Genomic DNA, 13,619 nt, shown 5'->3' with positions numbered 1-13,619 from the left:
CTGCTTGTGCTTATAACAACGCCCCGCTTCTGTGGCCAACACGGAAGTGCCAATCGCCTACAACAACTGCGGACTAGACCTAAATATATAACTAGACAGCGACAGAGGCTCGCCGTCTCAAGCTAACTTGAGCCACGTGAGACACCACCGAGTGAGCTAAAGTGAGAGATTTGCCGTGTCGAACGTTGCAAAGTTTGATTTAGTCGACTCAGGGCCGTTCGGGATGCAACCCGATAGGCAAAGAATAGTAAATCATGTTGTTTTCCCCGACTGCCACTCAAAGTGTCTACTGGCCACACACAGCACATCCTAGCACAAGTGCACTGGCCAATCACAGCGCGACCTTGCACAAGTGGTATAGAGTTTTGAAGCATGCGGCAGAAATCTTGCAGTCTGAACTCGACATTAAGCAAATGTAACTGAGTAATGTACTGTAGGTCAATGACTTTAGATTACAAATCACTCTTTATTGTAAGCCACTACGCACGCGCACACAGGCACACGCACACGCACACACACACACACACACGCCACTGAAAACAATATAATTCCCTACCTTGATTCAATATTAATTCATTAGACTTGGGGAAGATTTAACGATAAGATTTATTATGGCCATATTCTGGCCATGTGGAATTACAGTGATGCAGATACAGTCAGATTACGATGAACAACAACAACAGTGAACCACAAAGCTTATATGGTTTGTAATTTGTATTAACAAAATATGAATATACCAGTGTTTAGTTTACTCTGTACTGACCATGTCTTACAGCAGTATTTGAACTAATAACAATACTAATACTAATAACAATAACAATAACGTGATGCGTTGTTAGAATGGAATTCAGTTCTTTCAAGCTAACATTGCAGTTACATTGCAGCAAAGTCACTTTGCGTCATTTAGCTTCAAACAACATGACTTTCAAGCTAACATTGCGTCATCTCGCATCACGTCGTAATGCGTAGCCTCGTTCCCAGCCATTTCTCATTGCCTGGCCACAACCTAACGCAGAGGGTCAATAGGGGGGCGCGACTTCCCTTCGGAAACCATCTTTTTCGACTAATCACAACACTAAAGGACAAACAGATTTGCAAAGCCTCGACGTTGTTTCCTTGGGCAGTACTTCCGCTAAGTTCCGCTACATCCATTTTAGACACTCAAGCGGCAAGGCGTCCCAACACAAGCATACAGCTTGCAGAGGTTTGTACATACAGTAACACAATGCTAATATTTCAGAGTTTAGGGTTTACTCTATTGAACATGTCAACATGTAACAGTATGTGAGGAGGTCTAACAGTTGTATTTTAATTAATAACAATAATAATAAAGTAAACAACATCTTGACAATAACTGGCCAGTATTTCTTAGCAGTCAAGCCATTTCTTCAGAATTTTAAACACAAGTAAAATTGTAATACACACATGGTGTGTGTTTGTGTATGTGTGTGTGTGTGTGTGTGTGTGTGTGTGTGTGTGTGTGTGTGTGTGTGTGTGTGTGTGTGTGTGTGTGTGTGTGTGTGTATCACAGGTCATGTAGGACCTCTAGCACGGTAGCGATGGACCATGCTTGGCTTTCACAGCTGAAGGGGCAGTATTGTCCGTTCTCATTGGTCAGCTCAGGAAGGCCCTTCCATGACGACCTGCAGTGACACAAACACACATGATGTGATATGTGTGAACGTTGCAGAGAACGAGCCCCACAAAGACCATTTATCAAGCTTGTGTTCCACTTCAAATCATTCTGCCCAAATGGGGTGCATACTTAGTTTAGACTAGTCATTGGTTAGACATGGGTTAAGGTTAGGTTTAGGTGTGCTGCCCCGTGGGAGGTTAGGTTTAGGGTGAGGGTTTGAGATAGGTTGTATAGTTGTAGGACTAATGACTGTTCTAACCAATGACTAGTCTAAACCAAAAACTGTCTAAACTAAGTACTGCACCCGCGCAAATATTTTGTTTCATCAATTACAAATTGACTTGTTTATCGTGTATAATATCCTATACAAGTTCTCTCTCCCGATCGGAGGAAATTGGTATCCCAACCTGTCCCCGGCCCACTGGTTGAGAATCAAAGGGTGCTCCTCGGAGCACAGGATGGAGGGATTTGATTTTACGTCTTAAAGAAAAACAGGCAACAATGGCCGAAACCTAACCGATTATTGAAAAAGTGTCCGTTTTGGCCATTATCGCTGGACCGGAAGGTCCAATCTGCTCAGTTCAAAGCTTGTTGGATGCGTAACTTTGAGGACATTAAGCGCATAAAGACACCTTTTCGGGTTCTTCTGGTATTCAGGCCTAAAAGTATGGTAATTGTTGATCATTTATTTAGCAAAACGTGGCCTCCTGGTCGCTATAACATGCATGAAAAATGTATTCTGCTACTCTGGCCTCCAAGGAGTGTGCGTGCAAAGTTTCAGGCTGATGGGTCCAACGGTGTCAGACATTAGCTGTCCACATATAGAATGATGAACAGCGGACATGGCTCTAAAACATACTGTAGTCTCGGCCTCACATTCAGCCTGGCGGAGACAAACATGGAGCCTTACCTTTCCAAGTGAACGTAGTGGCGGGACAGAACATTTTTCACCAGGTAGACAGTCTTGTCGTACGTCTCCTGTCCCATTTTCTTGGCGAAGCAGAGTTTGGCACGGAGGAAGTATCCCACGGGCCACAACCACTCCTGTAAGGGGGGGAGGGAGAGAGAGAAAGAGAGAGAGAGAGAGAGACAGACAGACAGACAGACAGACAGACAGACAGACAGACAGACAGACAGACAGACAGACAGACAGACAGACAGACAGACAGACAGACAGACAGATGGTAGTTTGGTGAGAGGTTGTAGGGTAATAATAACAAGCAGACTGGCAAAATGTCGGAGCATAGAGAATAATCAACCTGCACGCTTTTTTTAATAGTGTTTTAAGATCCACAACAGCAGTCAACCAAACAGACGCGCTTCGGCACGCAGGCCTTCGCCAGGCGTCCTGCGTGCCGAAGCGTGTCTGTTCCGTTGAATGCTGCTGCGGATCTCAAGACTCGTAAGACTTCTACAGAGAGTGCACGCCGTTTCTTCTCTATATATAATCTGAATCTGCACCAAGTATATCAAGAACTCCTCAAGACTGTCCTTGAGTTGAGCGAGCCTTTCCCTTGAGTAGCTTTCTACACGGCCACCTCCATATCGTTCGGTGTACAAACTGTGTTATTCTCTTTCTGACTTCTATTGTTATTGTTGCTATACAAAGTTGAGCCAAGGAACCAACACCAAAGAATTTGGCCTTTACCTACTTAACTACGATTTAACAATAAGGTTAAACAAACAAAACAAATGAATTGGCTGGAGTAATGAAGGTCCAGAGTCACAGAAACGCCATGTCAATTTGAATAGAATTGATGCGGCTGACAGTGCTGAGCAAGAGCAGAGTGCGGGATTTCTGTTCATGAAGTTTTGTTCATGATCGTTTCGTTTGTCCAGGGGTTCTCAACCCGTGGGTCGCGACCCCTCGGGGGGTCGCCAAATTATTTTAGGGGGTCCCCAAATTATTTTCCAAAAAAAATAATAATAATATTTTCACGATTTTTCAAAAATAGCAGACCTACAAGCTCGTAGCGCGCCACTCGGTGGCGCGCTATGAGCTTGTAGATCTGCTATTTTTCAATAGCTAAATTATAACAATGCTTAAAACACCAAAAGGGGTTCCCGCCCAAAATGGTTTAAGGTTATTGTAGCAGTCAATTTATATTGGGGGTCGGGAGGGGGCGGGGCGGTGGTCCCGAGACATTGCCAAAGCATTTCCGGGGGTCCCCGGCCAAAAACGTTGAGAACCCCTGGTCCAACGCATCTGCATCTGAACTTGGATACGCACATATTTTCATTGTAAAGACTAGAGTAACAGAAATATTCTTTTTCCTTTACAAGCATTTTCAAAAATCTAAAAAATCCAAAAATCCAAACAATATAAAACAAGCATATCTACAGATCGTCAATGTGTTGCTAAGTATAGGGCTTAATTTCTTAACCACACCACGAAGTCAAAGTCAGTCATGCGTGCACGTGGCACGCACAGTTTATTATGGTGACTTTATTATGATATCAGGTCACAATAACAAATTAAAAACCTTTATTACCAAGCTCTGTGTGTGTGTGTGTGTGTGTGTGTGTGTGTGTGTGTGTGTGTGTGTGTGTGTGTGTGTGTGTGTGTGTGTTATAAACCAGGGAAGGTCGTGGGCTATTTTTTGCTACTTTTTGAAAAGATAGTGTCTATGGGGACACCAGGGTGAAAGTGTGTCTGTTTTCTATTTATTTTTGAGTGGTGCAACCACTCCCTTACGGAGCTATGTGTGTGGGTGTGTGGGTGGCTGGGTGGGTGGGTGGCTGGGTGCGTCTGAGCACGAAAACAGCATGGTTGTTTTTCACCACCTGTGCACAACCTAACACACACACAAACACACACGCACATATTAACTGTATATATGGTGATTTCGGGTGTGCCAGTACAGTACAGTGACAGTACAGTACAGTACAGTAGAGGGACACACGGTAACTCTGTCATTTCTTAACTGTTTCGGACACGGGGCGGCTCACCGGAATCGGGCCGGCACCCTGGGTGCGTTCCTGTGGGTCTGGAACTCCCCCCCCCCCCCCCCCCCACACACACAGAGTTGCACCACTCACTTCACACGGGTGTGATTTTTAAATCAATGATTCTCAAACCTTTTAATTTCAAGGACCCCCAGTTTACTATGCATTGGGGTCATGAACCCCCATAACTCTGAGCGGTGTAGAAATGGAACCAAAGGGACCCATTAGGGTCCATTTGTACATGTAATGCTCAGAGTTACCAATAACCAGAGCCAGCTGAGAGCTGAGAGAGTTGCACCATTGAGCTCTGGAGTGTGACAAGCTGGAGTTTGAAAAACATTGTTTTCAACGAGGGCGGTGCAAATATCAGCCATTTTAGGCATGTGTGCAACATGACAACTGTTTTAAAGTATTGCACAGTGACAACTAAAGTCTCTGTATAATGTTTATGTTGTACTATTACTAAAAAACAAGAATTTAAGATCATTAAAGCTATGGGCTGAGTCCAGTGCATTCTGCCAACTTCCAGTCCAGGCCTTGTCACTCTTCGCCTAGCACTTTGCCAATAGAAGTCTATGTAGAAGACTGGCCCCATGAAGTGAACGGAGTTGTCGTAACTGTCGTATTTCAATGGCTCTGCCAATAACCCCCTGGAACCCCTGGGGGTTTGGTAATAATTGGTTCAATATTATAGTATTAACAAGCGCTTGTGACTAAATAATAACTACATTGGTTTCATTGGAACACAGGTTATTGTCTCCACCAGGCCGAAGGCATGGGGAGAGAGTATGTTTTGCACTCCGTCCGTGTGTGTGTGTGTGTGTGTGTGTCCGTCCGTCCGTCCTTCCGTCCGTCCGTTACCAGCTAATCTCCGGCACCGTTAACCCGGTCGATGCCAAACTTTGCACACACACTCCCTGGATGCCAACGATGAACCTCTGCCCCGCATTTTCCAGAACGGCCTGTTATAGCGCCACCATGAGGCAGCTTTTCACATTTCTGACCTAAAACTGCACCGATCTGCGTGAAACGTTGCATGCACACTCCCTAGAGGCCAAGGACAAACCTTTGACCTGCATTTTCCGCATCTGCCTTTTATAGCGCCACCAGGAGGTCGACTTTTGTAAAACACATTTTTTGATATTACTCCTCCAGATTCTGTCCAAAAATCTCACAAATCGTTACACAGTATCTCTATGGTCATGTGCTCAAGTCGGATCTGTCCGATATCTCATATTCCATCCTAATTGGCTATAATTGACTTTCACAGTTTGCAAGATTGCCCCGTTTTGAACAAAAGCCTCAAATCATGAACGCAGCATGCAATTTACGTGAAATCTTTCACACATTTTCTTACTAGGCTGAGGAATATATCCCACCCTTTTCACATTGGCCTGTTATAGCGCCACCAACAGGTTGATTTTTGCAAAACACATTTTTGGAACAAAATGTCTCAAATCATCCAATTGCCATCAAAGGCAAACATGTTTAGATTACTCCTAAACATTTTGCCAAACATCTCACACAGTCCTATCCTCCTGGTGGAGACCTGTGCCCAGAAGGGCACTTTTTCTAGTTTTCTTCTGTTTCCTGAAAAGTAAGTTTTGTGGACACCCACGTTTTTTTGGGATGCAGATCTGCATGCAAATGGCAAAAACATTAATATAGTTGGTGTATCTAAACCTAAAGAACTCATTTGAACACTCACATTAACTAGAGTGGTAAATGTGGTGCTTTGTTGTGTAAAAGAGTGCTTCTAAGTGGAAACAGGAGATGTCAGGATGGTTTAACATCCAACTCACCGGTCCTTGGTGGTAGTTGAAGCCTTTAGCCAAGGCGGAGTTGTCATTGTCCAGATTGTTGTCATAGACGCCACAGTACACCATGTCACTGACACAACACACAGAATGTTCCATTATGTCACCGACACAAGACCTACTATGTACTTACAATCTAGATCAGGGGTGCCCACACCTTTTTGGGCTTGAGAACTCCTTTTAAAATGGCCAGCTCTGCTCAACAAGCTCTACCCACTGAAAGAGGGTTTCAAATAGCGGCGCTGGCATTAACCCATTTTGGGCGGGAACCCCTTTTGGTGTTAGCATTATGTTATGCTTTAGCTATTGAAAAATAGCAGATCTACAAGCTCATAGCGCGCCACCGAGTGGTGCGCTACGAGCTTGTAGGTCAGCAATTTTTGAAAAATCGAAGAACGACTGACATAGAAACATAGCTTTTTCAGAAAAGTGTCAGGACGTAGAAGACATTTTTAGAATCTGATCTCAGGTTAAGACAAACACACTTTGAATGGGAAATAGTGTGTGTGTGTGGGGGGGGGGGGGGGCTTCGGGTCAATCAATCAAGTCACCTTAATTCAAGTGGTAGTGCCAAAAAGAGGAGTTTTGTTATATTTCTTTTTACATTTTAATAGTTATTTTTTAGGGGCATGTCATGTGGTCTACCTGCACAGCCGTTATATGATCTATACTGGTAGATCACAATCTACCTTTTGGGCACCCACGATCTAGATGCTCTTATCCAAAGCCACTTACTGGTGTGAGATCAGCATAAGCATGAACTCTAGTCAAACAACTACAGGGTAAATGAGGTAAGGGAACAACATACTGTATGTAGTGCCTCAAAGGAACTAGGCTAACAGGTAAACATGAAACCTACTGTAGCATCTGTGTAAACAACCAGAGGAGAGGAGGTACTCACTCTGGGTCGAGGGTCTTCATTCCCAGAGGTCCCAGCAGTTTCTTCTCAGCCACATCCAGAGCCTCCCACGCCCTCTCCACCGTGAACAGCTCAGGAGCCTGCGCACACACACACACACACGCACGCACGCACGCACACACACGCGCGCACACACACGCGCACACACACACACACATGCACGCACGCACACACACAAGAGCACACAAGAGCACACACGCACGCGCACACACGCGCACACACACACAGGAATGAGCACATAGTTGCACACAGGTGTCGCAGAACAAAAATAGCTGATCTACTTGGCACAGTGAAATTCAATGTGTCATGTTCTGTGGCTGGAAATAAACAAAAGATGGCATTTGGTCATTGCATCTCCCACACGCTGTGTGTGTGTGTGTGTGTGTGTGTGTGTGTGTGTGTGTGTGACTGTGTGTGTGTGTGTGTGTGTGTGTGTGTGGGGGGGGGGGGGGGGGGGGGGGGGGGGGCTATTTAAGCGGGACTAGCTAAAGTGTGCATCTACTACCCAGACACCACCCCTCACCCTTACGGGCTATTTACCTTCATGTGTGAATGCATTTGAAACAGACATTTTCCCGTTGCATGCTACACGTGTGAAAGGCCAATTGCACAGTGTTAATATGAGAGAAGACATTAGTTTCTTGCCAGTTGCCACCTACCAACGGCAGTTTTGTATCATTGAAAATGTTTCAATCTTGCTTGTTTACAGTAGCCTATATGCGTACGTATGTGACGTTTTCCACATTGTTATTTTTAGATGATCCTTACTTAGTTACTTGCCATTAAGTCTTCGTAACGTTAAGTTAGTTGTCACCTACCACCACCATGGCTATGGTGAAGTTTGGTCGCAGCTGGTAGTCACACCAGGGACTGGAGGCTCCGTAGCTGTCCTTGTAGATGCCTCTCTTGTGCACCAGCTGGGGGTGTTTCTCGTCGGGGTCCAGGGGGTCGTGGGAGACGTAGAACATCTTCTCAAAGTTCTCCTGGATCTTGTGCTCCCAGTCGGCATACGGCACGGAGAGGTTCCTGTCTGCGGTCAAATATTTTTGGATGGATTCATGCGATTCTATAGCCTAAAAGTCCTCCTATTCATGTCATGATGTGGGATGGGCTCTATGCATACACACTTTCCCTACTTCCTTCACAGGTCTTAACGATGATACTAATGAAGGCTCTGTTCCATTCTGGTCAAACACAGTCAGGGTGCTGCTGTTGTGCGTGTTGGCTCACTGGAATCACTCTGCTACCACCAGTGGGTCACAAAGTGTCCTTGAGTGGGTTCCAAATGGGCCGGAAACCCTCACAGACCTGGACTACGCTGATGACATCTGCCTGCTATCTGACCACGTACAGGTAAGGCAGGCTCTCCCGACCAGAGTGGAGTTGGAGTGCGCTAATGTTGGCCTCAGGCTAAATGCAAAGAAGACTGAGGTCATAACTTATAACATCCCCCAAGAACATCTGCCTCTAACAACAATAGAGGGTACTGTCCTAAAGGAGGTCAGTGACTTTAAATACCTGGGCGCATGGGTCGACTCCACAGAAAAGGACCTTCAAGTGAGGAAGGCACTTGCCTGGAGTGCTCTTAATGGTATGACCAGTGTGTGGAAATGATGGAGGGCTCGTCTGAGGACGACGTAGAGAGTACACTCTCACAGTTATGGGGGTCTTTGCAATTAAAAAGTTTAGTTTTCATCGGTAACACCTGTGAAGGAAGTAGGGAAGCGGCCCGGAACTATAGGAATAGTTATTCTGTGTGCATAGAAGAGCCTATTCACTTCAAATTAAATAAAAATACTTTTCTGAATTCTGAATAATGCAGTTCTCCGATGCCGTATTTTCCACCCAAAGTGTCACTGCGTACCTTCTCTGCGGATGGTGACCGTGGTATAGGGGAACAGGCCGCTCTTATGAAGCTCCACCAGCCAACGCAGCGTGGACTTACAGAGGCCCACGATCTCCACCGCCGAGCCGTCCCTGAGACACACACACACACACACACACACACACACACACACACACACACACTTGTTTTCACTTATTATTTTTTATTTTTTATTTAACACAATCAGCGCCGGGATTTCTTTCAAAATAGAAGTTCGGGGTGATATGGCAGCTTTTACTCTGAAAGCCAGGGGCTTCCGTTCCATACAAAAACCGGGAGGCCTAATGTTGCTTGCTTACCTTACCTTGATTACGATCGAGAATCTCTAAAAGCGTTAATATTCCGGGCGAGAGGCATGTTGAAGTCAGAAATTAAGACAGAAGTATAGCCAACTGGTCAAAACCACAGAGAGCTCCCTAGATTACGCGTGGCGAGCCTTTCTTTCTGATCGCTAAACAGGGAAGTGAACGAGAGCGCGCATGCGCGAAAAGCAAGGAGTACATTGCAGAAGGATAGGCCAACCCCCCCAAAAAAGAGAAAAGAAATCGAATATTTTTTTCTTCGTTTACAATATGGTGTCCTGGGGGACCCCTGGGGGTCCTTGAAGGGGTTCCAGTTGGCTCCCCAGTAAAATGAGGAACAGTTTACTTTGACTATTATTTCACAGACTACTAGAAGTTAGTCCAATGAGAGAATGCGATAAGAATGATTTTTCACGTCATAGGTTTCACTATCCCAGCATACACAGTGTAGAATTCTGTACTGAATATAATAAAACATCAAAAGTCTTCTCTAACGCTTGAAAACACGTGCACGGACGCTTTCTTCCGCTCCACTCGTGAATAGTAGTCAAAGTGTTAATGAATGCAGTCGTTCTCACTGGCCGTGCACGGATGCTGCACTCTCATGCGTATTTTCCAGTCCAGGTTGAAAAAAATACTCTTTTCCGTGCGCATTCTCATCGAAACGCACTGACCAGACGTCCTGCCGTGGCCAGGTTTGGCGAGAACAGTCACGCTAAAAACCTCCACGCACAACAAAACGAGTGAGTGTGGCCCTTTTTTTGGTCATGGGCCTCCCTGGCTGGAGAAAAGCCTGGTCACACAACCTACGACAGAGTGCATAGCCGGAAGTATCGGGCCGGAACATCCATCGGATGTATTTCACCCGGATGCAATATTTTCCGACCAATCACAAGTTCAACATAATTTCCTTGGCGGTACTTCCGCCAAAATCCCGATACTTCCGCCAAATTCCAGCGTGGCTGTGGCGTGACTAGCTAGCTACCTGGGGGTGGCAGGAACACCCTTGTTGCGCGCCTTCTCACTCTCTCCCATCTTATCCATCCAGGTGCCACAGTTGAAGGCGTTTCCTCCGAACACGAAGCCAGTGTCATCGTCCACGCCGGCCTCCACGTTGAAGCCTGCGTGCGCACAAACACGAGAGACACTGTCACGTCACAATGGATAATATGTTTAGTCTAGTTTTAGTCAAATCAACTGTAGACTTTGGGTTGACTAAAATCGCATGATATTTATTCAACTAAAACTAGAATATGACTAGAACTCAATTATTTTTTTATTCACAAGACTATGACAAAAAAATGCTGTCAAAATCAACACTGGGTGCGAGTGTTTATTTTCTGTTCATTTTTATTATTTTTATTTGGATTTGCATGTCCTTCCTCACTTTCTGTGTGTGTGTGTGTGTGTGTGTGTGTGTGTGTGTGTGTGTGTGTGTGTGTGTGTGTGTGTGTGTGTGTGTGTGTGTGCGCATGCCTTCATCAGTCATGTTGTGGCCTACCTCTGGCCCAGCCTTCGCCTCTCTGTGTGTGTGTGTGTGTGTGCGTGCGTGCGTGCGTGCGTGCGTGCGTGCGTGCGTGCGTGCGTGCGTGCCTTCATCGGCCATGTTGCGGTCTATCTCTGGCCCAGCCTTGGCCTCTCTGAAGTGGATTCCTTGCATGTGTCTCTGCATGGCTTCCTGGATGACGTCGTAGAGAGGCTGCTCCTGCACACACAGTTATGGATGCACTGTGAACACGTGGGGAGTAAAGCAAGACAAGCATCTCACCACTGAAATGTTATGTGAAGTCTAGAGACCCCTGTTACTGAACAAACGCTCTATAGCAATATATACTATCACAGAGCTATTTTCCCGCCCATTCTGGGCGGGAACCCCTTTTGGTGTTAGCATTACGTTATGCTTTAGCTATTGAAAAATAGCAGATCTACAAGCTCGTAGCGCGCCACTCGGTGGCGCGCTATGAGCTTGTAGGTCTGTTATTTTTGAAAAATCGAAGAACGACTGACATAGAAACATAGCTTTTTCAGAAAACGGTCAGGATGTAGAAGACATTTTTAGAATCTGATCTCAGGTCAAAATGGGTTAACACTGCAGTGAACGAGGCCTGTATTACATTTATTATTATTTTCCTCGAGAGGCCAGTATGGTTGAATAGCTTTCTTGAAGGTTTTTATTGTGTATTTTATAGACATGTATGTTGCATTTAATGTAATGTGATTTGGTTGTGTTCTTATATGGCTGCTAGCTAGGCCAGGTCTGTCTTGTAAAAGAGATTTCTGATACCATAGTCCTGGTAAAAACAAAAACACATTTTAACAAGGAAATATCACAGACATATTAGACTATACTACCTTTAACTATAATAACTAGGGTTGTCCCGATCCGATCACGTAATTTTCAAACGATCGGGATAAAAAAAAAACTTGATCTGGACATCTCTAGTATCTATATTATATACATTGTGATATTAGTGATTTTACATATGTGTATATACATGTATATATGTGATTTGGGATATTGTACTATTGTGATATGGCATAAGTCTTCCACAAAAGAATAAATATCGGATCGCTATCGGCAGATACTCAAAATCAAATGATCGGAATCGGATCGGGAGCATCCCTAAAAATAGCCTTGTTTTAATGAATTGCATTTTTATATCGCTTTTCCAAGTGTTCAAAGCACTTTACAATGGTTCACTCATTCATACATTGGGAGGTGAAGCGGCGTCCCCACTTCCCACATTCACACACCAATGGTGGCAAGCTCACTGGAGGCAATTGGACAGGAGGAGCCGGGATTCGAACCGCCGACCCAGGGATCATTGGACGACCCTGCTCTACCTCCTGAGTCCTGAGCCACAGCTGCCCCTAAACGCTTCATGACAAGCAGCAGGTCCTTCTTACCCATTGTCCGGCGGGCTGCGGTTGGGACACGTTGGTGACGTACATGCGCGACACGGGACACATCAGTATGTCCACCCCGTGAGGCACCAGGGTGCAGTAGTCCTGCACACACTGCAGCCACCACCACACGGCGTCGCGGCAGTTGTAGCGCGCCCCGCTGCCCCGCCCCAGCAGGTTGGGGATCAGACCGTACCGCAGCGTACCGGCGAACGCCAGGATGATGTTCCTGTTGACCCGCACGCACATCGTAAACGCCCGCACGCACGCACGCACGCACAGACACACACACACGCACGCGCATGCACACACACACACACACAGACACACAGACACACAGACACACAGACACACAGACACACACACACACACACACACACGCACACACACACACACACACACGCACACACAGCAAATTGGTGTTTAAAAATGGTTTGACAGATTACTTACTGTCCTCACATTTTTTGTTTATTTGGAAAGGACACAACATATTTAATTTGTGGACACAGCAACACAACTGCGTAAAGCAGAGTTGAGACTAGTTGCAGTGTAAATACGTCGGAGTTGGGAAGAATGCACCTTTTGCACATCTGTAGTCCAATATATAGGCCTACTGCAGCAATAAAACAAGATATTACAGACAAGAAACAGATTCATGCCATGTAACCTCAGACATTCAAACAATAAGTCAACTGGGTCCTTGAGCTAGACTCCGAACCCCTACATGCTCCCGGTTTCCCTTGCCATCGGTGTGTGCATGTGTGTGTTTATGTAATGCACATTCTATGTAAAGGTGTGTGTGTGTGTGTGTTTATGTAATGCACATTCTATGTAAAGGTGTGTGCATGTGTGTGTTTATGTAATGCACATTCTATGTAAAGGTGTGTGCATGTGTGTGTTTATGTAATGCACATTCTATGTAAAGGTGTGTGTGTGTGTTTATGTAATGCACATTCTATGTAAAGGTGTGTGCATGTGTGTGTTTATGTAATGCACATTCTATGTAAAGGTGTGTGCATGTGTGTGTTTATGTAATGTAAAGGTGTGTGTGTGTGTGTGTGTGTGTGTGTGTGTGTGTGTGTGTGCGCGTGTGTGTGTGTGTGTGTGTGATGCACAATCTATGCACCTGCCACCCTTTAGCATTTATTTAATCTGAAGACCTCTGCAGACACCACATCGGCCCATAGCACTTGCCCTAGCCTCGACGACA

At 45.4% G+C, this 13,619-nt stretch overlaps 1 protein-coding gene across 2 annotated transcripts in view; it reads right to left on the bottom strand.

Annotated features, from left to right (window-relative positions):
- Window positions 1–600: 600 nt before the first annotated feature.
- LOC306913475 (glycogen debranching enzyme-like) overlaps window positions 601–13,619 on the bottom strand; it is a 49,758-nt gene continuing 36,739 nt past the window's right edge. For both annotated transcript variants that reach the window (XM_079490147.1, XM_079490148.1), the window contains exons 26-34: window positions 12,413–12,638; window positions 11,099–11,210; window positions 10,491–10,626; window positions 9,183–9,295; window positions 8,137–8,348; window positions 7,301–7,398; window positions 6,385–6,472; window positions 2,547–2,680; window positions 601–1,643 (exon numbers count right to left, since the gene is read on the bottom strand). In XM_079490147.1, coding sequence (XP_079346273.1) covers window positions 1,526–1,643; window positions 2,547–2,680; window positions 6,385–6,472; window positions 7,301–7,398; window positions 8,137–8,348; window positions 9,183–9,295; window positions 10,491–10,626; window positions 11,099–11,210; window positions 12,413–12,638 — 1,237 coding nt within the window. In that variant the 3' untranslated portion in view covers window positions 601–1,525. The remainder of the gene's footprint in view (window positions 1,644–2,546; window positions 2,681–6,384; window positions 6,473–7,300; window positions 7,399–8,136; window positions 8,349–9,182; window positions 9,296–10,490; window positions 10,627–11,098; window positions 11,211–12,412; window positions 12,639–13,619) is intronic.

The sequence above is a fragment of the Electrona antarctica genome (assembly GCF_951216825.1).
Source record: "Electrona antarctica genome assembly, chromosome: 20".
NCBI lineage: Eukaryota > Metazoa > Chordata > Actinopteri > Myctophiformes > Myctophidae > Electrona > Electrona antarctica.
This window is presented reverse-complemented; position numbering and strand designations above follow the sequence as displayed.